This window comes from Mobula hypostoma, chromosome 13, assembly GCF_963921235.1.
Source record: "Mobula hypostoma chromosome 13, sMobHyp1.1, whole genome shotgun sequence".
Lineage (NCBI taxonomy): Eukaryota > Metazoa > Chordata > Chondrichthyes > Myliobatiformes > Myliobatidae > Mobula > Mobula hypostoma.
The window spans coordinates 12,528,601-12,555,743 of NC_086109.1; the positions used below are offsets into that span (position 1 = coordinate 12,528,601).

General features: G+C 42.7%; 2 protein-coding genes across 2 annotated transcripts in view; one reads left to right on the forward strand and one right to left on the reverse strand.

Moving 5' to 3' along the window:
• The window catches only part of LOC134355857 (uncharacterized), a 545,005-nt gene that overhangs the window by 346,942 nt on the left and 170,920 nt on the right, over positions 1 to 27,143 (forward strand). The window lies entirely within an intron of this gene.
• LOC134355435 (uncharacterized) overlaps positions 1 to 27,143 on the reverse strand; it is a 68,521-nt gene that overhangs the window by 12,968 nt on the left and 28,410 nt on the right. The window contains exons 6-9 of the mRNA XM_063065304.1: positions 14,787 to 15,107; positions 13,528 to 13,848; positions 7,678 to 7,998; positions 2,683 to 3,003 (exon numbers count right to left, since the gene is read on the reverse strand). Of these exons, the coding sequence (XP_062921374.1) occupies positions 2,683 to 3,003; positions 7,678 to 7,998; positions 13,528 to 13,848; positions 14,787 to 15,107 (1,284 nt within the window). The remainder of the gene's footprint in view (positions 1 to 2,682; positions 3,004 to 7,677; positions 7,999 to 13,527; positions 13,849 to 14,786; positions 15,108 to 27,143) is intronic.

Consider the following 27,143-nt stretch of genomic DNA (forward strand, 5'->3'; position numbering starts at 1 on the left):
TCACTTTCTGGGAGAAGAAATCTTTCCTAGTCGCAGTCTTAAATATGAGGGATGATTGATAAGTTCATGGCCTAAGGTAGAAGGAGTCCGTTTTAGAAAACCTAGCACACTTATTTTCCAACATAGTCCCCTCCTACATTTACACACTTAGTCCAGCGGTTGTGGAACATAAGAATCTTGGACCTCCAGAAAGTGTCCACAGCATGGGTGATTGATAAGTTCGTGGCCTAAGGTAGAAGGAGATGCGTTACAGCGTTACACAGCTCTCGTTACATGCACATGCAGTTCAACTCCTTGAGTGATTATACAGAAAGTTTGAAGTTAATAAATAACTCATTGGGGTGATTGATAAATGTGTGGCCTAAGGTAAAAGGAGATGAATTATTAACTTCAAACTTTGTACATAATCACTCAAAGAGTTGAACTGCATGTGCATGAAACTAGAGCTGTGTTACTCATCTCCACCTACCATAGGCCACAAACATAAAAATCATCCCTGCTGTGGACACTTTCTGGAGGTCCAAGATCCAAATGCTCCACGACCGCTGGACTAAGTGTGTAAATGTAGGAGGGGACTATGTTGAAAAACAAATGTGCTAGGTTTTCTAAAATTGACTCCTTCTACCTTAGGCCACGAACTTATCAATCACCCCTCATAGCTCACCCTTAGATTATTCTCAGATTCCATGCACTGTCCTGTATTCCCTGGCATTGGAGGCAACCTACCTGCTTATCACCCTGCTAAAATATTGCAAGTTTCTATGAGATCACCTCTCAGCCTTCTACACTCCAGCAAATAAAAACCTTATCAACCAAATCTCTGATCTTTTGTCACTTGTGACATTCCAGAAATCAGTCTGCTGATCCTTTGCTTGCCGCCTTCCATAACAAGAACATCGTTCATTGGCTCAAATCTGCTGACAATGCTGGTGGCCCGAGAGCAAGGAACAAGTCAATATGTGACCGATTTAAGCACCAGGCCAGATTGAAAAGGTCCGGGTGTCAGGGCTGGATGAGAGGGACTGGCTGAAGTGAGGCTAAATGCTCTGCAAGATTTACTCATCTCAGCATTGAACTGAGGCTGTGGCCTGCAACTAACAGGCTCTGAGACGGGTTGTGACTGGCTTCATGGCTGTGGACTCACTTGCATGAATTTCACTCCTGAATGCTATTTGCTTACTATCATTGTTTGAATGGTATCTTTTTTTTTCTGCAGTTCTATTAGGTTTCTTTGTTATGTGGCTGCCTGCAAGGAGACAAATCAGAAAGTTGTATATGGTATACATACTTCGATAATAAATGTATTTGAACTTTGGTCCTAACTGATAAAATCCCTGTATCATTACAGTGTTTCATGCTTGTTCCTTTACTCAAATCTCTCTGAAAGTCCGAATACAATTTGCATGCCTTATGCCCTGCTGCATCTGCATGGTTTACCTTCACTGAAAGATGTACAAAGATATTCAAAACTCATTATATTTCCCCCCCTTTCTATTCTATTACCATTTAGGAAATTATCTACATTATTGTTATTGCCCCAGTCTAAGCAATACTAATTTTTTCCTAAGTATTTCTGATTAGCTGAATTGGGGAAATAGTAAGGCCCAATATAATTTATCCAAGTCTCCATTGGTTGAGTGGTTGAATGATTCCAATATAACCCTTCCCTCTTCAATAATGTTTCTTGAAGCTACTCATTATAGGATTCATTTGAGTTCAGTCTATCTACACTTTTGCTTGGAGACTCAGTGAACTAGGATACACAGTTTTTTGAGGTCACATCTCTCAATTCCATCTATTAGAGAAAGATATGTTGGCTTTCAGGACACAAACATTCACAATCCATGTGATTTCTGCTCATTTTATCAAGGTACAACTGCTTTGATTTTATGACTCAGCCCATTTTCTCTCAAATGCAGCACAGATAATTGTTAATAAATTCAGGTAGAGCAAACATGGATAAAAGTCTATAAGGAGCTCTGCCACGAGAAAGCAGCATCCATCATTAAGGACTGCTACCATCCAGGCCATGCTCTCCTCACGCTGCTGCCATTGGGCAGGAGGTGTCACACCAGCAGGGTCAGAAACAGTTATTACCCTTCAACCATTAGGCTCCTGAACTAGCATGGATACCTTCACTCACTTCAACACTGAACTGCTCGCTTCCAAGGACTTACCAACTAATGCTCTCAACATTAATTATTTATTTACGTGTTAATAATTTGATCCTTTTGTATTTGTATGTGTCTTTTGCACATTGGTTGTTTGTCCATCTTGGATTGTGTGTTTTTCATTGCTTCTGTTTTATGTATTTGTTTCTACTGTGAATGTTTGCAGGAAAATGGAACTCAGGGTAGAATATGGTGACATATATGTACTTTGATAATGGATTTACTTTGCATCTTGCGGTAGTTTACCTTGGAAGGACTATCTTAATGAATGGCCGAAAAAATTACCACATTCACACCCAGCCACCGAGAGCAGATCGAAAGCAGGAGACACTCTGGTGAGAGACTGAGGTTTGAACTGCTGTGCCAAAAGGCTGTTGATTCTTTGAAAAGTGGTGACAGCATACACTCCATGCTCCTGAGTGAAGATCCAACAACAGAAAATCCAGCACGCCACAGTTGCTCAGTTATACTCCATTGACCATCATAAAGAATCAAACCCTGCACTACTTACCCATGCTGTTGACTTCAATCACATTTCTGCAGGTCCTGACACTGTTGGAGATGGATACGTTGACCATTTCACTGGACATTGTTCCATTAACATTTGAGGCTTTGCAATAATATAGATGATTTTTGTATTTTAAGGATTGACAGCGTAGATCCAGTTTATTTGTGTCAGAGATCTTTGAATCCACAGATGGGGTCTTTTCATACCATGAGTACTGAATGGGAAGGGATCCATGGACAGACTCACAGGACACTGATACAGAGTCCCTACAACTTGAGCCACTTGTTGGTGGTGAAAATCGAAGCAAAGGAACAGACACGGGTTCTGTGGAAAAGAATCAGTGAACTTCTGAAAATCAAACACTCCGAAGATTTCAGCAATTCTGTATCTCAACCAGGACCCACCAGTTTGCAAACTGAGCAGATCATCTTCCTCTCTGTGTCTCTGCATCCTCACATCTGCCTGAACTGCCATGTCTGACATTATCCCTGAACACAGCAGGTCTCCAGATCAGAACAGCATTGATGACACAAAGTCTGTGTCAGTGTGAAAATCAGTTACAATCTCTCTCAGACACAAGGAGACAGTCTAAAGTGGCACCTAACAGTTTGACTTTGCAATGGCGGCATTTGCGTGTGTCCAGGAAAACCCCCATAATATGAAAGCAGGAAATTGTCAGATATGTACAAAATGAATGGTGACTTTACGGACAGAGTATAATTGTGATTTGTTTCAGTGACCTACAGCAGGAAGGGATCCCATTAGTACTGATATCTATTGAGGGAGAGTATAATTGTGATTGGTTTCAGTGACCTGTAGCAGGAAGGGAACCCATTAGTTTTGAGATCTATGTGAGACTGGAGAATCAGAAAGACCATAGACCATAGGGTCATAAGAGATAGGAACAGAGTTATGCTATTCACTCCATTGAGTCTGCTCCACCATTCCATCATGGCTGATTTAATATCCCTCCACGTGACAAGATAGGCCAAAGCCAGCATTGTTTCCTGAAAGGAAAATCCTGCCTGACAAACATACTGTAATTCTTTGAAGAAATTACAAGCAGAGTAGACAAAGGAGATGCAGTAGACGTGCTGCACTTGGATTTTCAGAAGGCCTTTGATAAGGTGCCATCCATGAGGCTGCCTAGCAAGATAAGAGCCCATGAAATTATAGGGAAGTTACTAGCGTGGGTGGAGCATTAGCTGGTCGGTAGAAAACAGAGAGTGGGAATAAAGGGAATCTGTTCTGGCTGGCTGCCAGTTACCAGTGGAGTTCCACAGGGGTTGGTGTTGGGACTGCTGCTTTTTACGATGTATGTTAATGATTTCAACTACAGTATTAATGGACTTGTGGCTAAATTTGCCAATGATACAAAGATAGGTGGAGGAGCGGGTAGTGTTGAGGAAACAGAGAGCCTGCAGAGAGACTTAGATAGTTTAGGTGAATGGGCAAAGAAGTGGCAAATGAAGTACAATGTTAGAAAGTGTCTGGTCATGCACTTCGGTGGAAGAAATAAACAGGCAGACTATTATTTAGGTGGGGAGTGAATTCAAAGTGCAGAGATGCAAAGGGACTTGGGAGCCCTTGTGTAAGATACCCTAAAGGTTAACCTCCAGGTTGAGTCAGTTGTGAAGAAGGCGAATGCAATGTTGGCATTCATTTCTGGAGGTATATGTAGAGGTTTCTTCTTTTATGTTATTGCATAGGCTAATTAAAATGGATTCTTTGTTATGTTATAATTAAAATGGCTTCTTTGTTATGTTAACAGCTGAGAAAGTTCTCCCGCTAGCAGCTTGTTTGGATTATGTTATTGATAAGAGTGTGAACAAACCAATTGGGATAGATGTTATTCTTTCTAGTGTGTCTGTGAGTTCGTGTGATGCGCGGGTTTTTGGGCAGAAGGCGCGATGGAGAGCAAGAGAATGGACAAGGTGCTGTGAACCAATTAACGAGGTCGAACCCCGAGCAGGAGTCCGAGATCCAGGGTCTTTGGCGAGGAGAGGAGATGGAGACAGACTCGTGTGGTGTGTCTGGTCCACCACTGTGGTTGGTCCCAGGTGGCAGGTCGAGGTGGTCAGAGGGGATCGAATGGTGAAGAGAGGATGTTACTAGAGCTCCAACTGTCGTGCACGAAGGGATTGAACTTTGATAAGTGTGGCGCTTTATATTTTATCTCTATTAATTATATAGTTCCAGTAATATCTATAAACTGTCATTCATTTGATTGTATATGGTGTATTGTCTGTTATTTGGCAGGGTGGGGTACATCACACAGCATCCACACAAACTTAATTACCCAGTTTGGCGGGTCCGAGGGCTGTTTCCCTAGACGACAGTGAGTTGAGCGACCCTGAGGCTTGCCGGGGGGCTACATATAGAATAAATATAGGGATGTGATGTTGAGGCTCTATAAGGCATTTGTGAGACTACACTTGGAGTATTGTGTGCAGTTTTGGGCTCCTTATTTTAGAAAGGATATACTGACATTAGAAAGGGTTCAGAGATGATTCACGAGAATGATTCCAGGAATGAAAGGGTTACTGTATAAGGAACATCTGGCAGCTCTTGGGCTGAATTCCCAGGAATTCAGGAGAATGAGGGGGGAATCTCATAGAAACGTTCCGAAGATTAAAAGGGCTGAACAGATTAGATATGGCAAAGTTATTTACCATGGTAGGGGATTCGAGGACAAGAGGGCACGACTTCAGTATTGAAGAATGTCCTTTTAGAACTGAGATGCAGAGAAATTACTTTAGTCAGAGGGTGGTAAATCTGGAATTTGACGCCCTGAGAAGCTCTGGAGGCCAAGTCACTGGGTGTATTGAAGGCAGAGATAGATAGGTTCTTGATTAGCCAGGATATCAAAGAGTATGGGGAGAAGGCAGGGGAGTGGGGATGACTGGAAGAATTGGCTCAGCCCATGATTGAATGGAAGAGCAGACTCGATGGGCCGATTGGCCTACTTCTGCTCCTATATCTTATGGTCTTATGGTCTTATGGTCTAAGTCAATTCTCCTGCCTTCTCTCTGTATCCTTTGATGCCCTTACTAATGAAGAACCAATGAACTTCCATTTTAAATATATCCAATGATTTGGCCTCCACAACTGCCTGTGGCAATGAAATCCACAGATTCACCAGCTTCTGGCTGAAGAAATTCCTCCTGATCTCTACTTTAAAGGGATGTCCTATTCTGAGTCTGTGCCTTCAGGTCCTATATACTCTTACTGTTGAAACATCGTCTCCACATCCACTAGGCTGTTCAATGCCTGATAGCTTTCAATGTGATCCTCCCTCATTCTTCTAAACTCTGATGAGCACAGGCCCAGGGCCTTCAAACACTCTTTATTCATTAGGGGAGTGTGACGTCACCTGGAATTTAAAATCTGAGTCCCTTCAGAATTGATGTACAGAGAGTTCTTGGGGTACAAGTCCATTGCTCCCTGAAATTGGCAACACAAGTGAACATAATAGTAATGAAAGCATTCAGCACGTTTTCTTTCTTCATTCTGCATGTTAGAGACTAAATCTGACAAGGCATTTTGTAGCTTCATAAAACTCTGGTTAGGTTATATTGAGAACATAATGCGTACTTCTGGTTGCAACACAATAAGAAAGATGTTGAGGTTTTGGAGAGGGTAAGGAGGCTCACCACAATGGTACCAGGGGTGACACAGTAGCATAATAGTTACCACAATGCTTTACAGTACCAGTGACCTGGGTTCAATTCCTGCCACTGTCTGTAAGGAGTCTGTACTTTCTCCCCTTGACTGTGTGCATTTCCTCCGGGTGCTTTGGTTTCTTCCCAAATTCCAATGACCTACCAGTTGGTAAGTGAATTGGTCATTGTAAATTGTCCTGTGATTAGGCTATGGTTAAATCTGGGGATTGCTGGGCGGTGTGGACCGAGGGTTGGAGGGTTGATTCCATGGTGTTCCAAACAAACCAACAAATAAATAAATAAATATATGTTTCCTGAATAGGAGTGTATTAGTTATGGGGAGAAGTTTGAAAAACTTGGTTTGTGTTCGCTTTATTGTAGGAGGGTGAGGAGAGATCTGATAGAAGTCTATAAAGTTCTAGAAGACCATAGATAGGGAAGATAGTCAGAATCATTTTCCCAGAATTGAGATATCAAATCAGTGTGAGCATAGTTTTAATGTAATCGGGGAAAAGTTTAAGGATGTTTGCGAGACAAGCTTTTCTTTACACTGTGGGTAGTGACTGCATGGAACACACAGTCAGACCAGTTGGTGAAAGGGATATCATGTCAATATTTAAGAAGCTTTTGGACATGGACATGAAAAGGGAGGAATTGGAGAGATATGGATCACATGCAATAAGATGGAAATAGCTTAGAATGATATCATGGTCAGTGTAGACATGGTGGGCCAAAGAATCTATTCTTGTGCTGGACTGTATCCCAAGTTCTCCCTAACCCCATTGCTCTATTTCCCACCAGAAATGGGCTGGATGGGGAGACTGGCTGCCGGGAAGTGTATGGTCTATGGGTGCCGGCGGGTGGTTTATGAGAGCACAGAGAGAGTGCAGGGTAGGGGTGGGAGTGACTAATCCACGAAGCAGGGATGGGAAACAGAACAGTCTGCCCTGGGAGGACTGAACACAATCTGTTGTGATCTGGATCTGATTCCCTTTCTATGCTTTCTGAAGTGTTTAGACCATGTGTAACACTTGTTTCTCATTGACCTGTTAATAGCAGATGATTAGTTTTAGTCTGAATGCAAACCACTGACAGAGTAACGTTCCATACGGTTCAGAAGCAGGATAATGTGCTGAGCCTCCCACTGGAAACCAGTGGGTCAGACCCCACACTGGATGAGAGCAACTGGAGTGGGGTTTCCTGAAACAGGCACCCTCCCCATGGGGGCCTGCACTGTAACAGACCGCGGAATATCGGTGCTGCCCTGACACTTCCCAGAGAAAACATGAATCAGACACTTCAGTGGAAAGATAAAGTCAATCAATGGGAAACCTACCATCAGATACTTGTAGATACACGTTAAATATTGGAGAATTGCCAGATGATGTAATTACACATATGTAATCCCCTGTATCGTTAGAGTCAAGGTGCTCCATAGTAACAGTAAATATTCCCTGGGATGTGTTATCTCTGATTGTCATTCTTCCATACTGCTCATTTTGCCCATTTGTATTCACTCTGGATGTGCATCGGCGATCCCATATGCGGCACAAAAACTTTGAGTTTGAGCGATATATTAGTGCATAGTGCCAATCGATTGTGATCGCTCTTCCCACAACTCCTCTCACTTTATCTTCTGCCCATAAAGCACCTGAAACTGAGGGAGAAGTTTTTCAGAATATGGACTGATAAAATCAAATTTACACAAGCAGATTCTAGACTCTAGATTCAAAATTGTTTAATGTCATTTCCAGTGCACAAGTGTAAAAGAGAATGAAATAATTGTTACTCTGGTCTACTGCAGCACAAAAACACAAAAGATAAAGAACATAATAATAATAAACAAAGATGTTTTATTTAAAGCTGTCACTGTGTTCTAAGGAATCTGCCCACATTGTCAATTGCTATCATTGAATTCCACATGGACTGAGAAGACAACAGCATCGTCCCTCATCACGTGCTCACAGTTCTTCACAAGTAAAGATTTTTATTTGACTGGAGTCATCATTGTCACTGCCCACTAATGTCTCAGCGTGTTTCCACATTTCTGAGTCAATAGATTACTGATCCAGTCCCATTCCAGGCAGGTGAGCACAAGATCACTGGTGAGTAACTTACTGGAGGTGATTGTGTGAGACAGGATCTACCTGAATTTGCCAAAACAAGATCTGATTTGGGATTGTCAATGTGATTTTGGGCATGGGATATCCTCTTTCAATCAAATATGGCTGACTTTTTTGGAAGAGATAATATAAGGGACTGCTGAGGTCAGGGCAGTAGTCTTTAGCCCATAGAGCTTAGCAAGGCTTTTGACAAGATCTTGCATTGTCGACTGATCTGTAATGTGAGCTCGCATGGTGAGCTAACTGGATGGATACGGAATAGGCTTGGCGGAAGGGATAAGATTGTGATTGTGAAGTCTGACAACATCAGACTTTATCACCAGTGGTGTGCCATCGGGATCAGTGCTGTTATTCATTAACCACTGTTATTGTCATTGATATTAATAATTTGTAATGATAATGTAAGTCACATGATTAATAAGTTTCAGATGACACTGTAGTGTGGTGGACAGTGGAAAGAGTTGTCGAATTTTATAATGGGATCTGGAAAATGAACCAGTGTTCAGCCACGTTACTCTGTACCTGTCATGGTCGGGATCAGGTTCCCTTTAAACTTCCTTTGTTTGTGTTACGATCGGGACAGTTGACTCCTTGTTTCCCTTTAATTCCCTGTTTTCCCGTGTCCCTCTGGATTAAGGGCAATTTACTCTCGACTGAACCGGCAGTTTATAAGTCTCCGGCTTTCAGCCGTTCGGTGCGAGAGCATTATGGAGCATTAACGAGGTCACCGAAGCTAGTGCGAGCCAAAGTCACCTTGCCGGAGCCAACAAAGTTTCTTGCCGCAGCAAGCCAAGTCTCCTCCTGAAGCAAGTGCCAGCAATTCGCCTTCCCTTGCAAGAGCAGGTCCATCAAAGATAACCCGCCGGGGGGAGTCAAGATCTCGCCGCTGCTTGGAGCGCACTTGTGTCCAGCGAAGAAACTGTCTATCATTATGTGGTCTCCGTCTCCATGTCCTGTGTCGAAAAGGGGTCCCAGCCCTGTGCCCTAGAAGGGTCCTGACCCTGTGTCAAAAAGAGTTCCGACTCTGTCCTGTGTCCTGAGAGGAGCCCTGGCTCAGTGTTTCTTGTCCTCGCCTCCACAGGGTAGGCCCGACTGTCTGTCGCTACCCTGTGTTGGGAACTGTCTCCTCGTGTCCAAGTCCAGGTCCAGGTTTCGTGGATCAAATCCAAGCTCCGAGGTTCAAGTATCCAGTCCATGTCCGGGACCCAAGTTCCAGGTTCCAGTTCCAAGTCCAGGTCCAAGTCCAAGTCAAAGCTTTGTGTTCTCGTCCTGTCCAGACCGTTCGGGCTGACCGGAAGTGCACTGAGAGCGGTAAGCGTAAAGGAGTTCGGTGCTTACTGTTCTGGTTAACAACAGATGGTGCAATCCGGGTCATATTACGATCAAGGAACATGTTTGTAGACTGGATATTGAACCTTTTACTGTTGGACTTCGGCCATATTCCACCGAGATACAACACTGGGCGGCATGGGAGGTCGTTCCTGCCTGTGGCCATCGAACTTGCAGCTCCTCCCATGAAGGGTCAGACACCCTGAGCCAATAGACTGGTCCTGGACTTATTTTCCATCTGGCATAGTTTGCATTTTGTTGTTTGATTGTTTGTAGTTTTTGCATTGCTATATTTATGCTCTATTCTTGCTTGGTGCGGCTGTAACGAAACCCAATTTATCTATCTATCTATCTTCCTCGTCCAATCCTGTTGCCTTACCACGTCTTGTCCTCGCCTAGATCCGGAGTCCGAGCCCGAGTCAAGACCCAGGTACCGGGTCCCTGTCCAGTCTCTGGCTCGGAGTCCTTGTCCAGGTTCCAAGTTCCTAGTTCCTCGTCCAGGTCCCGCTTTCCTAGTCTAGTCCTAGCCCAGGCCCAGTATCCTAGTCTTGTTAAGGGCCTGTGTCTTGTCCAGTGTCGTTTCTTCCCCATTTCCCTTGCTTTCTTGACACACCTAGTCCTGTTCCCAGTCCATTACGCTTATTCCTGCTTCCGCTTTGCTCTCTCCTTGATTTCTTTCTGTTCTATCCTTGCATCATGGCTTTCCTTGTAATTATTAATAAATTCTCTTTAGTTAACCCTACAAAACGTGTTTGTGTCCTGCATTTGGGCCCCACCCTCGCTCCGCACTTGTGACAGTACCAGCACAATCCTTCCACCTGAGCCCATCCCATTTGTCTGAATATGAAACATCTACCTCTCTTCACACTACCACCATTGGGTAGGACATACAGGAGTCCTGGACCAGTTTCACTCGCCTCAGCGCTGAACTGACTTTGCAGCTGTGGACTCACTTTTGGGGACTCTGTGACTCATGTTCTATGTATCATTTGTTTACATATTCTTATTATTTGCACGATTCATCCTCTTTTGCACATTGGATGCTTGTTAGTTTTTGTTGTGTGTGGTTTGTCGTGGATCCTGTTGTGTTTCTTTGTTTTGTGGGTATCTGCAAGAAGATGAATCTCTAGATTGTTTATGGTATACATAGTTTGATAATAAATTTACTTTGAACTTTGAACTAGGTAAGTGGCCAATGGAACAGGTGATGGAATTGATCTGTGAAATTTTGGGATTTTGGGAAATTAAACAAACACAACTTACACTGTCGGGAGCGAGGTGTGCAACCTCATTGGTCCCTGAAAGTGGCAACACAGGTGGACAAAGTGTTGACCAAGGCAAATGCCATGCTTGCCTTCATTGGTTGGGGCATTAAGCACAGTTGGGATGGTATGTTATAGCTATAAAGGATGTTGACAAGACTTCAGCTTGTCCAGAGGAAGAGTGTGATTAATTTAGAGAAGACATCCACAAAGATTCTGCTGGGATTGGAAGTTTTGGGATATGGATAGGCTGGGACTGTTTGCCCTGAAGTGAACTCTGCTGAAGGGTGACCTTGGTTTAAAAATTAAGAGGGACAAAGGTATGATGGATAATCACGGTCTTTATTGCAGACTAGGGACGTCAAAAACTAAAGAGTCTCATCTGAAGGTGAGAGAAGAGTCTTAGAAGGCTGGGAGGGGTAGTGTTTTCCACACAGAGCAGTATGTGCATGGAAAAAGTCAGAAGAAGTTTTGGAGGTGGGTACAAATACACTATTTAAAATACATTTGGACAAGTTCATGTCCAGGAAAGCTTTAGAAGGATGTGGACCAAATGCAAGGAAATGGATGAAGCTCAGCCTTGTTTGTATCTCTAAAACCACTCTTTCTAGTCTTTTCAATATTCGATAGGATTCAATGAGATACTCCTTCATCAAAGTCAAAGTCAAAGTAAAAGTTTGTTATCAGAGTGCATACATCTCACCACACATAAACCTAAGATTCTTTTTCTGCAGGCATACTTAGCAAATCTACAGAACAGTAACTGTAAACAGGATCAATGGAAAACAAACAGTGTAAACTTTGACTTTGACTTTCACTTTGACTTTATTGTCCCCGAACTTGGCCACGAAGCCATCAATACTGTCATCCAAATCGTTGACATGAAATGTGAAAAGAAGTGGTTCCAACACAGACCACTGTGGAGTCATTGGCAGCCAAACGGAAAGGCACCATTTTGTTCACGCTCTTTGCCTCCTGCCAGCCAGCCAATCCTCTAACCATTCTGGAATCTTTCCAGTACTACTGTGGCTTCTTCCTTAGCAGCCTCAAGAGTGGCACCTCGTCAAAGGCCTTCTAAAAATCCAAGTAAACAATATCCACTGACTCTCCTTCATCTTTAAAATTTCAGAAAAGAATACTGAAGGGTCTCCTGTCTCAAGTCCCTCGGGGAGACCAATTAAACCTAAGTTTTTTCTTCTGGATCAGTTTTCCAGATCAGTAATCTTGGATTTAAGACTCTCCAGCTGTTTATCTGTCGAAGCAACTTTTAGTTCCAAACTCCCGATTTTTTGATCTTTCTTTCATGCGTTCTCCTTCAGTTCAGCGATTTCGTTTTGTTGCTGTTGAACTTGATGGTCGAGCACATCAATAGAATCCGTAATTGACTTAATCTCGTCTTTAAAACTTCCGTGTATTTCTGCAGCTTGTTCACGGAACAAATTCAACATCAATTCATAAGTTAAGACAGGTTGTTTAGGATCGTGTTTCTTTCTTCCATCGCCATTGGCTTCTTTTGCAGGTTTAATGTCTCGGACTTTAGGTCTTGTAACTGTCTCTTTGTTCGTGTCTTCAAAGTTCAAAATCCAAACTTAAAAGTAAATTAAATAAAGGTGATCATAGATATAAAATGAAATGGTAATAGAGCGAAGCCAAGAAGTGACCTCACACCATGAGCGCCATCTAGAGAATCCTGACTTTCTTCATCTATCCTGCCTGTAATTTCCTCAAAGAATTTTAACTGATTTTTCAGGCAAGATTTCCCCTATATGAAACCATATTAATCATGTGCCTTCAAGTAAACCCAAAGCTCATCCTTGATAATGGAGTCCAACATCAACATCTTCACAACCACTGAAGTCAGGCTAACTGGTCTATAGTTCCCTTTCATTTGCCTCCCTCTATTTTTAAAGAGTGGAGGAACATTCCCAATTTTCCAGTCCTAGAAAACCATTCCAGAATCCAGTTATTCTTTAAAGATCACTTCTTATGCCTCCACAATCACTTCAGCTGCCTCTTTCAGAACGCTGGGGTGTAGTCTGGCTGGTCCAGGCAACCTATTAACTTTCAGACCTCTCAGCTTCCCAAGCACCTTCTCTTTAGTAGTAGCAACTACACTCACTCCTGCCCTCCGACATACTTGAATTTCTTTCATACTGCTTGTGTCTTCTTTAGAGTCCTTCCTTTTGTTTATATGATAGTGTCTCTGTCTCACAACTCGACAAAAGTATGAATGGAATTCTCTCTTTTTTCTGGAGGTGCAAGTCCAACTATGTTTAGATGCTCCACATCTTCCAGGAGGAAGTGACAGACTTAACTGTTTACCACACTTTATTTCTACACCATGGTGGCTGCAATGTGCAGCTTCTACAAATGCAAAGAAATTCCTTACCCTCACTAGAAGTATATGAGCAGCAGTAACAGAGTAACAAAAAAAAATATTTAAATACATCTTGCCTCAAAATTAGAACTTACTGGTGCCATTGATTTCTGTCACGTAGCTGCAGATCTCTCCGTTGTTGAAGACTGTCACATTAACCGTTGCACTGGATCTTGCTCCAAGCCAATTCAAGGCTCTGCAGTAATATCGATGGTGCTGCTGGTTGAAGGATTGACAATGTAAAGCCAGTTTATTGGTGCCTGATACCTTTTGATACCCAGATGAGGTTTCTTCATACCAAGTATACTGAATGGGAAGAGATCCCTGGAAACACTCACAGGAAACTGACACTGAGCCCCCGAGACGTGAGACATTTGCTGGTGACAGATATCGAAGCACAGGAACAGACACAGGTTCTGTGGGAAGGAATTCAACAATCAGACACTGAATGAACATCTGAAAATCAAACACTCTTCTGCCACTTTATTAGCTACACCTGTTCACCTAGTCATTAATGCAAATATCAAATTAGTCAATTATGTGGCAGCAACACAGTCCATAAAAGCATGCAGACATGGTCAAGATGTCCGGTTGCTGTTTAGGCAAAACATCAGAATGGAGAGGAAATGTGATCTTAGTGACTTTGACAATGGAATAATAGTTGGTGCCAGATGGGGAGATTTGAGGATCTCAGAAACTGTTGACCTCCTGGGATATTCATGCACAACAGTGTGGTGAATAAAACAAAATGTATCCAGTGAGCAGCAATTCCGTGATCAAAAATGCCTTCTTTATGAGAGAGGTCAGAGGAGAATGGCCGGACTGGTTCAAGCTGACAGAAAGATGACAGGAGTTTAAATAACCATGTGTTATGATGGTGGTGTGCAGAAGAGTATCTGAACCTTGAAGTGAGTTGGTCAGAGCAGCAGAAGACCATGAATGTACACTCAGTGGCCTATTTATTAGTTATGAAGATACCTAATAAAGTTGCCACGGAGTGCTTAAAGGCAGCAACTTGTGAGATATCCGTCACATGTTTGGTGGCTTTCATAAGAAAATGACCTTCCGTAGACAGGGAAACTTCTGGCACTGATATTAATACAAAGGTAGTGAGGGGTGGACAATGCCTGGACAAGGATCTTGTAATCTGTGCTGAGGCTGAGCAGGAGGAGGAGGAGAATGCTGTTCTTCAGACACATCCATGAGATGGACATTTCTGCATTTTACAAGCTTAACCCTGGGATCAGCACATCGTCACTTCCCAGGACATCTAGTGCACTGACCCTTCCCAGGGGAAACATGGATGAGACATTTATTTTACTGAAGGCACAAAGTTATTCACTAAGAAACCTACCAACAGATACTTGTAGATCTACGTAAAATAATGGATCATAACCGACTGTTGTAATTCCACAGCTGTACCATCCTGTATCTCTGGTTTGAAGATTCTCCATAGTAACAATAAATATTCCCTGTTCCGGGTTATCTGTGATTGACACTCGTCCACTCCGTCCGTGTTGCCTATTTGTTTCCACTAAAACTGAACAGTGACGAGTCCGTCCACGGCACCAATACTTTGTGTGTGAGCGGTACGTTGCTCCATAGTGACAATCGATTGTGATCACTCTTCCCACAACTCCTCTTACATATTTCTCTGCCCACAATGCACCTGAAACTGAGGGAGTTATTTTCAGATTTGCGGGGAAAGGAACAATTAATGCAAACTCACAAAAAAAGTACTGGTGAACGCAGCAGGCCAGGCAGCATCTATTGGAAGAGGTACAGTCGACATTTTGGGCTGAGACCCTTCGTCAGGACTAACTGAAAGAAGAGATAGTAAGAGATTTGAATGTGGGAGGGAGAGGGGGAGATCTGAAATGATAGGAAAAGACAGGAGGGGGAGGGATAGAGCTAAGAGCTGGAAAGTTGATTGGCAAAAGGGATACAAGGCTGGAGAAGGGAAAGGATCATGGGATGGGAGGCCTAGGGAGAAAGAAAGGGGGAGGAGAGCCCATTATAGTGAGAGGGACAGAGGGAGAAAAAAGAGAGAGAGAAAAAAAGGGGAAAAAAATAATAATAAATAAATAAATAAGGGATGGGGTATGAAGGGGAGATGAGGCATTAACGGAAGTTGGAGAAGTCAATGTTCATGCCATCAGGTTGGAGGCTACCCAGACGGAATATAAGATGTTGTTCCTCCAACCTGAGTGTGGCTTCATCTTGACAATAGAGGAGACCATGGATAGACATATCAGAATGGGAATGGGACATGGAATTATAATGTGTGGCCACTGGGAGATCCTGCTTTCTCTGGCGGACAGAGAGTAGGTGTTCAGCAAATTGTCTCCCAGCCTGCGTCGGGTCTCGCCAATATATAGAAGGCCATATCGGGAGCACCGGACGCAGTATATCACCCCAGCCGACTCACAGGTGAAGTGTCACTTCACCTGGAGGACTGTCTGGGGCCCATGAATGGTGGTGAGGGAGGAAGTGTAAGGGCATGTGTAGCAAACTAATGCAAACTAATATTTTTGAACATGACGATGAAAACAGGTGCAGGTCACGTCCAACATGTGGTCCATGACACCACAGCCAATGATTTTGGTCTGAGGTGCAGTCAGTGCTGTTACTGTGTCAGCTGTGTCAGTACTCTCTCCCCTGTGTCAGTACATTGTGGGTTCACTTCCCACTCCAGAGTCCTGAGCAGAAACCCAGGGCTGACCTTTCAGTGCAGTACTGAGGGAGAGACGCAGTGTTGAACTATCAATTACCTCCTATCAGCCTTTCAAATATTCACAAAGTTCCCAACGAATTAACTTGGGATGCTCCCAGATTTTTTTGTGTGTGTGTGTGTGTGTCAGATTCCAGGAAATTGGAACTGGAGGCGGAGCCTAACGGCAATTCCTTTGCTTGCATCTTCAGAAACAGCTCTATTTCTATCTTTGGTAGCTCTCTTTATCCCCCTCAAGATTCTTTTGCAGTCCCTGATCTGAAGGTTACATGCTCAATTCAATTCTTGGCGGAAATGGGACCTGCTTTTGGGGCCTCACGACTGGTCGCTTTTCGATATGCCAAAGATGCAGCCTGGAAGACCAGCGTGCCGGCTTTTCATGGCTCTGGAGGCAGGCGGATTCAAGGCTGGTGAGTCGTGGGAGTACGCGGAAGATTGTAAGCGGCGAGCTGGCTACAGGCTGTGTTCCCAGAGGCCCGAGTCTTTTGGGCACAGGGCTTGGAAAATGCGACGCAACAGACTTTTAACAGCATAATTCAACGAGTCCCTTTGTTAAATCTCCCTTCTACCTGTGAAACAGGGACACCTCTTTTCCCTTATCAGGGAGAGAGAGAGCCTGTAGTATGTTAAGTTACCGGGTGAATGAATAATCTTCAGGATACTGCAAGTCTGTGTCTTTATTAATGCTTTGCTGCATGCTTGAGTGCTCAGTGGGAGGTGCTGATGCTTTTTTGCTGTGTCTTTGCTTTGCTGCTGCTTATGCATGGGAGGGGGAGTTGGGGGGGGCTTTGGGGTTCTAACATTTAACTGTCATTCATTCTTTGAGGCACTCCTCTGTTTTCATGGATGTTTGCTCAGAAAAAGAATTTCAGGATTTACATTGTATACATTTCTCTGACATTAAATGTATCTATTGAAACCTATTGAGATGGGGTCGGTAGGATCATTTGAGATCATGTTTCAGTCCTCTCCATTAGACTGGTGTCCTGATTTACTCCTCACTTACAGACAAGTTTATAAACTGCAGAAAGAAACCCCTCATGATGTCTAAAACCAGGCCCTCTGGTTCTGATGGAAACTTTATATTTTGTACCTATCAAGTATTTCTCTGTCTAATTAGAAGGTGGTGTAACAGTGGTCATTACTACTTTAGTGTCTAGAAATTCAGGTGCAATTTTAATTTCTGTGAGGATACATTGAGAGTTTGTATAGATGATTTATTAATTACTTCTGGTTTAAAACACATATCAATAATGATAATGATCAACTACCAGACTGACAAAATCCCATCTGGATCAGAAAGGCCTTTCAGGACAGAAATCTTTCATCCCTACACACCCTAGTTTACCTTTGACTCCAGATCTAGTAATGTTCTTTACTAATTGGCCCACTGAAATGGCCCAGAAATGACACTGATTTCAAGACAATAATGTCAATTGTCATAGTGATCCCTGCAGAGTGAGATAAGATTCCAACAAAGGTAGACCTGATGTTCTCGCTTAACAGCCTCTAGAAGATTTCTCCAGCTGGACATATTCTCTCCCCACCTGGCTCCACACTATTCACCTTTTCTCTTTATCTGCTTCTGCCTCTCACCCATCTCCAAACTCCACCCCTTTTCCTCCCCATTCCATTTGCCTGTTGTGCTTCACCCCTCCTCAGTTCCTGACCACCTATTGGACCCAGTCTCACACCTCCCCCTCTCCTATGTACACTATCTCCCTCTGCACTCACACCTGATGCAGGGTCTCAACCCAAACTGTTGTCATTTCCTGTCCCCATGACAGATGTTGCTTGGCCTGATGAGTTCCTCCAGGAGTGTACTCTGAACTCCATTTTCCAATATCTTTTATGTCTACAGGTATTCAAGCACTGTTGTGGAAACCGTGTACGACCCCCAATCCAACAATGACTATGCGAATGTACAGCGCTGGTTGTCACTCACCAGGTAGGAAACCAATCAGAATAATCGAAGGCCACATCATTTTATTCACAGGATCCAGCTCGGATCTATCTGTCCTCAGAGAGAAATAACTGTAAAATAAAATGGAAGAAGAAGTCAGCGGGAAGTTTGATCAAAAAAACCACAGTGACCCAACTGCTGTGTGGTATGTGACAATCTGAAAAGCTTTCAGTTACATTTAGCAATACAGAAACATTTAAGCAATTCCCCAAGACTGAATGAATTGGTGAGAAGTTTTAAAACGGTAGGTGCAAGCAACAGCAAATGATTTGATCGGAAGGAACAATAAATGGCTGGAAGGTTTCCGAAGCAGGAGATTAATCTGAAATGTTGATCACTCTGCCTCTGTAGATTCCACCTGATTCACCATGTTCCTCCGGAAGTTGGAGAAGCAGACTTGATGCGCCAAATGGCCAACTTCTGCTTCTAAATCTTATGGTCTTATGGTCTAAATTTTATTTTTTGCTTAATTAAAATGTTAGCTGTGGTGAGTCATTGGGGAAAATGTTCATAGTGAAAATTTAACGGTGGAAAGGGAAAGAGCCCATGTTGAGTGTTGTGACCGAGATTGAAAGTTACCTCACCACTAGTACTGCCCAGAAGAGCATTTGATGGCTCTGGGACTGTACTCACTGGAGATTATAAGAATGAGAGTGGTTCTTATTGAACCCTATTAAATATTGAAAGGCTTAGATAGAGAGAATGTGGAGAGGATGTTTCCTGTAGTAGGGGAGTCTGGGACCAGAGGGCACAGCCTCAGAGTACAAGTACATTCCTATAGAACAGAGATGAAAGAATTTTTTTAGACACGCGGTGATAAATCTGTGGAATTCACTGCCACAGACAGCTGTGGAGGCCAAGTCATTGGATATATTTAAAGTAGAAGTTGATAAGTTCTTGGTTAGAAAAGACATCAAAGGTTACAGGGAGAAAGCAGGAAATGGGGTTGAGAGGTAAATTAAATCAGCCAGGATGAAATGGTGGGACAGATTCTAAAGGAAGAATGACCTAATTCTGCTCCTATGTCTTTTGTTGTACAACTACCAATCTGATGAGTTTCTTCTGCAACACGAATTCTTGAATGTTAAATGTTCATCCAAATCCATAAGCTCTCTTTAACACCTACTTTACCATCTCCCTCTGTTCCAAATCTCAGGGAGTTATGGACTTACAGTCCAAGATTTGTACATTAATCTGAACCTGCCTTGATGATGATTCAATCAAAATGAGACACGAGAGAAACACGACATGAGACCTGATGAAGGGTCTCAGAAAGAAACATCAATTCTATACCCCAACCCTGCATACCTTTGCTCAGATTCTCAGTTGCTAGCTTCCCAATATCCCTGTTCACCTGGTTAGATCTTTCAACATCAGTCGAAGTGTGATTAATCCAGATTCATGCTGCGTGATTCCTAGGGCAGATGAAGTCTGAGGAGAGCTTCAGTACAAGTGAAAACACTTCTCACGTGTCACACATATTGGAGAAGTAATACAGAATCAGGTTTAATATCACCGGCATACTGTATGTTGGGAAATTAGCTGCAGTTGTCCTAAATGGGAATATTTGATGATTCCCATTGGAGCTGTTCGGAGAATCGCCACATATTGGCGGCATCTTGAAGCTTAACTAAAAATGTTAATTGCTCAATTCTGATTTCATAGCAAATGCAAGAAAATCTGTATTTGCTGGAAATCAACACACCCAAAATGCTGGAGGAACTCAGCAGGCCAGGCAGCATCATCTGTGGAAAAGAATAGATAACTTACATTTTGGCCCAAGGCCCCTCTTCAGGTCTGAGAATGAGGGAGGAATGTTTTGGAATAAAAAGCCTGGGAGGAAGGGAAGGAGGCTAGCTGGAAGGTGATAGGTAAAGACAGGTGAGTGGGAAAGGTCAAGGGCTAGAAACAAAAGAATCTGATATGAGAGGAGAGTGGACCATAAAAAAAAGGAAGGAGGATGGGACCCAGGGGGAAATAACAGGCTGAGAAGAGGAGGTAAGTAAGGGTAGCAGCCTGATATCTTGACTATCTATTCATTTCCATAGATGCTGCCTAATGTGCTGAGTCCCTCCAGCATTTTGTATGTTTTGCTTTTGATTTCATTGTAGTGTGAGGGTTGAGGTGATCCAAGAATGTGGCTCATTTATTTTGTCCTGAATTTTTGTTGCTGACTTTACAATTGTTTAGAAATAGATAAATGATAAAATAATTCAGTTTACACGGAGAGCTTTTGTTACTTTGGGTTTGTTACATTTGTCCTGGGGGAAACAGTGCAGCGTATTAGCCGTGAATTTATATCTGCTTAGATTCTGTACATTGCATAGTATGAGTGCTGGCTCTATTGCATCAGTCACTGCTGTCAACTGTGTAATGTTCACCTTCAGTGAAGGATAAGAGAGGTTAAGATAAGGAAAGCTGAAACTTTATTTACCCCAAAGGAAATTATTGTTGCAAAGATGCATAGTCAGACATATACTGTATACTTTAAAATACAAAAATTACACATTGATGTGCTTAGAACTTCTATCCTTTTTACTTGACTTAACAGAATATGGAGAAGTACCAGTGGTTGCTATACACTGACAGAAGTTCCGGTCTCTTTCTGCATTGCTCCATCACTTTTTGGAAAACTTCTCAGTGACTATTGTGCAATATACTGACGTGAACAAGTGCAGAGATACAAAACATCTTCAGCAAAGCATTTTTGTTTCTGCAACTAGAGCAATGAACAACAATAACAGTCTGGTGAAGAAAAGTGAAAAGGCCACTTAGCCATTGTGTTTAAACCTAATCCCAATCGGTGGGATAACGGTGGGATTATAAAACATTTTTCATTCGGTGTTGAGAAGTTATCCAAGAACTGAGGCTTTATAAGGTATTCATCAGATCACATAGAAACATAGAAAATAGGTGCAGGAGTAGGCCATTCGCCCCATCGAGCCTGCACCGCCATTCAGTATGATCATGACTGATCATCCAACTCAGAACCCTGTACCAGCCTTCTCTCCATACCCCCGATCCCTTTAGCCACAAGGCCATATCTAACTCCCTCTTAAATATAGCCAATGAACTGGCCTCAACTGTTTCCTGTGGCACAGAATTCCACAGATTCACCACTCTCTGTGTGAAGAAGCTTTTCCTCATCTCGGTCCTAAAAGGCTTCCCCTTCATCCTTAAACTGTGACCCCTCGTTCTGGACTTCCCCAACATCGGGAGCAGACTTCCTGCATCTAGCCTGTCCAAACCTTTTAGGATTTTATACCTTTCAATAAGATTCCCCCTCAATCTTCTAAATTCCAGCGAGTATAAGCCTAATTCATCCAGTCTTTCATCATATGAAAGCCCTAACATCCCAGGAATCAATCTGGTGAACCTTCTTGGTACTCCCTCTATGACAAGAATGTCTTTCCTCAGATTAGGGGACCAAAACTGCACACAATACTCCAGGTGTGGTCTCACCAAGGCCTTGTACAACTGCAGTAGTACCTCCCTGCTCCTGTACTCGAATCCTCTTGCTATGAATGCCAGCATACCATTCACTTTTTTCACCGCCTGCTGTACCTGCATACCCACTTTCAATGACTGGTGTATAATGACACCCAGGTCTCGTTGCACCTCCCCTTTTCCTAATTGGCCACCATTCAGATAATAATCTGTTTTCCTATTTTTGCCACCAAAGTGGATAACCTCACATTTATCCACATTAAATTGCATCTGCCATGAATTTGCCCACTCACCTAACCTATCCAAGTCACCCTGCATTCTCTTAGCATCCTCCTCACTGCTAACACTGCCGCCCAGCTTCATGTCATCCGCAAACTTGGAGATGCTGCATTTAATTCCCTCGTCTAAGTCATTAATATATATTGTAAACAACTGGGGTCCCAGCACTGTGCCTTGCGGTACCCCACTAGTCACTGCCTGCCATTCTGAAAAGGTCCCGTTTATTCCCACTCTTTGCTTCCTGTCTACCAACCAATTCTCTATCCACATCAATACCATACCCCCAATACCATGTGCTTTAAGTTTGCACACTAATCTGCTGCGTGGGACCTTGTCAAAAGCCTTTTGATAATCCAAGTATACCACATCCACTGGTTCTCCCCTATCCACTCTACTAGTTACATCCTCAAAAAATTCCATGAGATTCGTCAGATATGATTTTCCTTTCACAAATCCATGCTGACTTTGTCCGATGATTTCACCACTTTTCAAATGTACTGTTATCACATCTTTGATAATTGACTTTAGCATTTTCCCCACCACTGATGTTAGGCTAACCGGTCTATAATTCCCTGGTTTTTCTCTCCCTCCTTTTTTAAAAAGTGGGGTTACATTAGCCACCCTCCAATCCTCAGGAACTAGTCCAGAATCTAACGAGTTTTGAAAAATTATCACTAATGCATCCACTATTTCTTGGGCTACTTCCTTAAGCACTCTGGGATGCAGACCATCTGGCCCTGGGGATTTATCTGCCTTTAATCCCTTCAATTTACCTAACACCACTTCCCTACTAACATGTATTTCCCTCAGTTCCTCTATCTCACTGGACACTCGGTCCCCTACTATTTCTGGAAGATTATTTATGTCCTCCTTAGTGAAGACAGAACTAAATTAGTTATTCAATTGGTCTGCCATGTCCTTGTTCCCCAAGATCAATTCACCTGTTTCTGACTGTAAGGGACCGACATTTGTCTTAACCAGTCTTTTTCTTTTCACATATCTATAAAAGCGTTTACAGTCAGTTTTTATGTTCCCTGCCAGTTTTCTATCATAATCTTCTTTCCCTTTCCTAATTAAGCCCTTTGTCCTCCTCTGCTGGACTCTGAATTTCTCCCAGTCCTCAGGTGAGCCGCTTTTTCTGGCTATATTGTATGTTCCTTCTTTGGAATTGATACTATCCCTAATTTCCCTTGTCAGCCAAGGGTGCGCTACCTTCCCTGGTCTATTCTTTTGCCAGACTGGGATGAACAATTGTTGTAGTTCATCCATGCGATCTTTAAATGCTTGCCATTGCATATCCACTGTCAACCCTTTAAGTGTCATTTGCCAGTCTATCTTAGCTAATTCACATCTCATACCTTCAAAGTTACCCTTCTTTAAGTTCAGAACCTTTGTTTCTGAATTAACTATGTCTGTCTTCATCTTAATGAAGAATTCCACCATATTATGGTCACTCTTACCCAAGGGACCTCTCACGACAAGATTGCTAATTAACCCTTCCTCGTTGCTGAATACCCAGTCCAGAATGGCCTGCTCTCTAGCTGGTTCCTCGACATGTTGGTTCAGAAAACCATCCCGCATACATTCCAAGAAGTCCTGTTCCTCACCTGGAATATGGTGAACGATCTTGGGCCCCTTAACTATTAAAGTATGTTCTGTAACTGGAGAGGATCCAGAAGAGATTCATGAGAATGACTCCAGGAATGAAAGGGTTAATGTGTAAGAATTGTTTGATGGCTCTGGGCCTGTACTTGCTGGAGTTCAGAAGAATGATGGGGAAATTTCATTGAAACCTCTTGAACAGTGAAGAGCTTTGAACCTCAATGGAGTGTATGTGGAGAGGATGTTTCCAATAGTGGGGGAGTCTCAGACCAGAGGGTATAGCCTCAAAATACAAAGAGGTCCTTTTAAGTGAGAGATGAGGAGGAATTTCTTTAGCCAGGTGGTGATGAATCTGTGGAATTCACTGCCACAGGCAGCTATGGGGGCCATGTAATTGGGTATGTTTATAGCAGAGTTTGATAGGTTTTTGACTGGTGAGATTGTCCAAAGGTTACAATGCGAATGTGGTTGAGGGGGATGATAAATCAGTCTCTATGGAACGGTGGAGCAGAGTGAATGGGCTAAATGGACTAATTCTGTTCCTATCTCTTTTGTTCTTTTGGTCTTAAATGATGGAGCAATGCAGGAAGATGACAGAACAATTTGTTTTCGTCAGGCATCCATTGGAACTTCCCTAAATTCTGTTTTGTAAGTCAAGTAAAGAGCCACAGAATTTTGAACCATGTCCTTTGAGAATTGCTTTAGGGAATCTGGTTCAGAGAAAGGGTCGCTTTCAAAATCTGAATCAGATTTATTTACACTGCCTTCTGATGTGAAATGTGTTGATTTGCAGTAGAAAAAACACAAAGCAAGTTCCTTCCCTCAGACCTTTAACAAGCTCAGGTTTAACAGGCCCAAATTCACAAGTGGGACCACTGCATCTGGAATTATCTCCGGCTCATCAACATCCATCAGATAACCTTGAGCTGAAGAGATCAAGACCTCCAAACAGACTCTGGTGTTACCGCTTCACATCCTCACACAGCTGGTGAAGGATATAATGTGATATTCCCAAATTGTGAATGGTGCATTTCAAAGTCCAACATTCAAATTATGTCTACCAGCAAAGTACATATGTCACCATAGACTACACTGATTATAATGACAATAATGCAGTTCACCTTCTCTCATTTATAAGATGCTTTATTGTACATTCATGGGTTACAGTCACAGATCAGTACTGAGAAAAGTTATACCTTCTCTTTGCAGACTCATGCCCTGATGACCAAAGCAAGTTGCAGTAATTTGCAGCTCACTCATTTTATTCAGCACACAACTTGTATTTCCATAGCTCATTCTCCTTTAAGACCTTTGTACAGTGATTGGAAATTTTCATTCTTGTGTCTCTTTCTCACTCCATTTCTACAAAATGTGTTCTGAAACGTCAGCAATCATGCACCTTATCAAAGTTCCAAAAGTACGTGGTAAATTTATTATCAAAATACAATTATGTCAGCATATGCCACCCAGAAAGTCATTTCCTTGCTGGTGTTCACAGTGGGACAAAGAAATACAACAGATTCAATGAAGATTAACACAGAGATATGGACAAAGAAACAATCTGTAAAGGAAGACAAACTGAAAATACAATAAATAAATAAATAAATATATAAAACTGAGAACATGTGTTGTAGATTCCTTGAAGGTGAGTTCAGAGGTTGTGTTCAGTGATCATTTCAGGGTTGAAGTGAGTGAAATTAATCCATGCTGGTTCAGGAGCCTGATGGCTGAATTGTTCCTGAACCTGGTAGTGTGGGATCTGAGGCTCCTGTACCTCCTTTCCATTGGCAGCAACAAGAAGAGAGCATGTCTGGATGGTGGGGGTCCTTCATGATGGATTCTGCTCTCTAGTGCCAGGATTCCTTTGCAGATGTATTCACTGGTGGGCTGGGCTTCACCTATCAACTAATCAGATCAATCTTAATCAATCTCCATAAGGACTATCCCTGAGTAATGAATGGGTTCTGTTTTTGCAGATACCTCCAGGCCAATTTTACCCGTATGTCAGAAAGCACAACAAATATCACTCAATATCATATCCATACCTCCATGGTATTGTAATGAAAGGCATCAACTGCATATAAAACTGACAAGAAAGAGTAATTCTGAAAAGAGGAGAGAAAGGAAACTAGTTCTGTTATTTGTAAGAATGGAGAACATACAGCATAGTACAGGCCCTTCACCCCACAGTGTTGTGCTAATCTATACCCCATGATCAATCTAATCCTTCCATCCTACACAGTATATAACCCTATATTTTCATACATGTATGTATTTGCCCACCTGAGAGCCTCTAAATATCCCTATTGTATCAGCCTCTACCACCATGCCTGCAGTGCGTTGCAGGGACCCACCACTCTGTGTAAAAAAAAATTCTACCTCTTACATCTCCCCTAAACTTTCCTCCACTCATCATAAATGGATGAGAATTAAGTGCTGGTTGTCCACTCTATGTCTTATACTCCTCTTCTACACCTGTCTACCAAGTTACCTCTCACCCTCGTTTGCTCCAAAGACAAAAGCACCGGCTGACTCAACTTTTACTTTTCCTCATGAGACATGTTCTCTGATGCAGATAGCATCCTGGTAAACCTCCTCTGCACTGTCCCTAAAACTTCAACAACATCCTTACAATGAGGCAATCAGAACCGAGCACAATACTCCGTGTGACCCTACCAGAGGTTTATAGAGCGGTAACATTACCTTGCATCTCTTGAACTCAATCCCCTTGACTAGTGAATTCCAACACCTCATACACCTTCTTTTCCACCCTTTCAAATTGCACAGCAAATTGGAGGAATCTACCACAGACTTGGGCCCCAATATCCCTCGATTTCTCCTCATTGTTAGGAATCCTGCCATTAACCTTCAAGTTTGATCATCCAAAATGTACCACTTCACATGTTGCGGTGTTAACCTCCATCTACCACTTCTCCACCCAGCACTGCATCCTGTCTTTATCCTGTCGTAACATTCAACAACCGTCTGTGCCATCCACAACATCAACAATCTTCATGTCATGTGTAGATATATGTACATATACATACATTGGACTTTTGAATTAAGCAATATTACAGAGTCTTGTTCATATGTAGAAGTGTCCATAAATCAGGGTTTCATCACCTGAGACAGAACTGTATCGTCTTTTAACTTACACATCTTTCCTCTGACAAGATCTGCTTTCTAAACTGACAGTCTTCCACTTTTTATCCAGATCTGAGGAGGGGTCCCTGACCTGAAAATGGGTTCAATGAAGGGTCTCAGCCTGAAATATCAACTGCTTATTCTTTTATATAGATGCTGCCTGTATTGTCGAGTTCCTCCAGCATTTGTATGTCTTCAATCAGCATGTTGGAGGATGATTGAAAATCTGACTGAATGGTGTCACAACAACCACCTCTCACTCAGCATCAGCAAAACCAAAGAGCCGGTTATTGACCATGGAGGAGGAAGCCAGAGGTCCATGAGCCAGTCCTCATCAGGGGATCCAGAGATGGGAAGAGTCAGTAACATTAACCTCTTTGGATCTGCCCCGGGTCCAGCACTTAACTGCCATTACAAAGAAGGCATGGCAGTGCCTTATTTTCTTGGAAGTTTGCAAAGAACAAAATGCCATCTAAAACGTTGAAAAAGTTCTATAGATGCACTGTGGAGAGCATTCTTACTGGTTGCATCATGGCATGGTATAA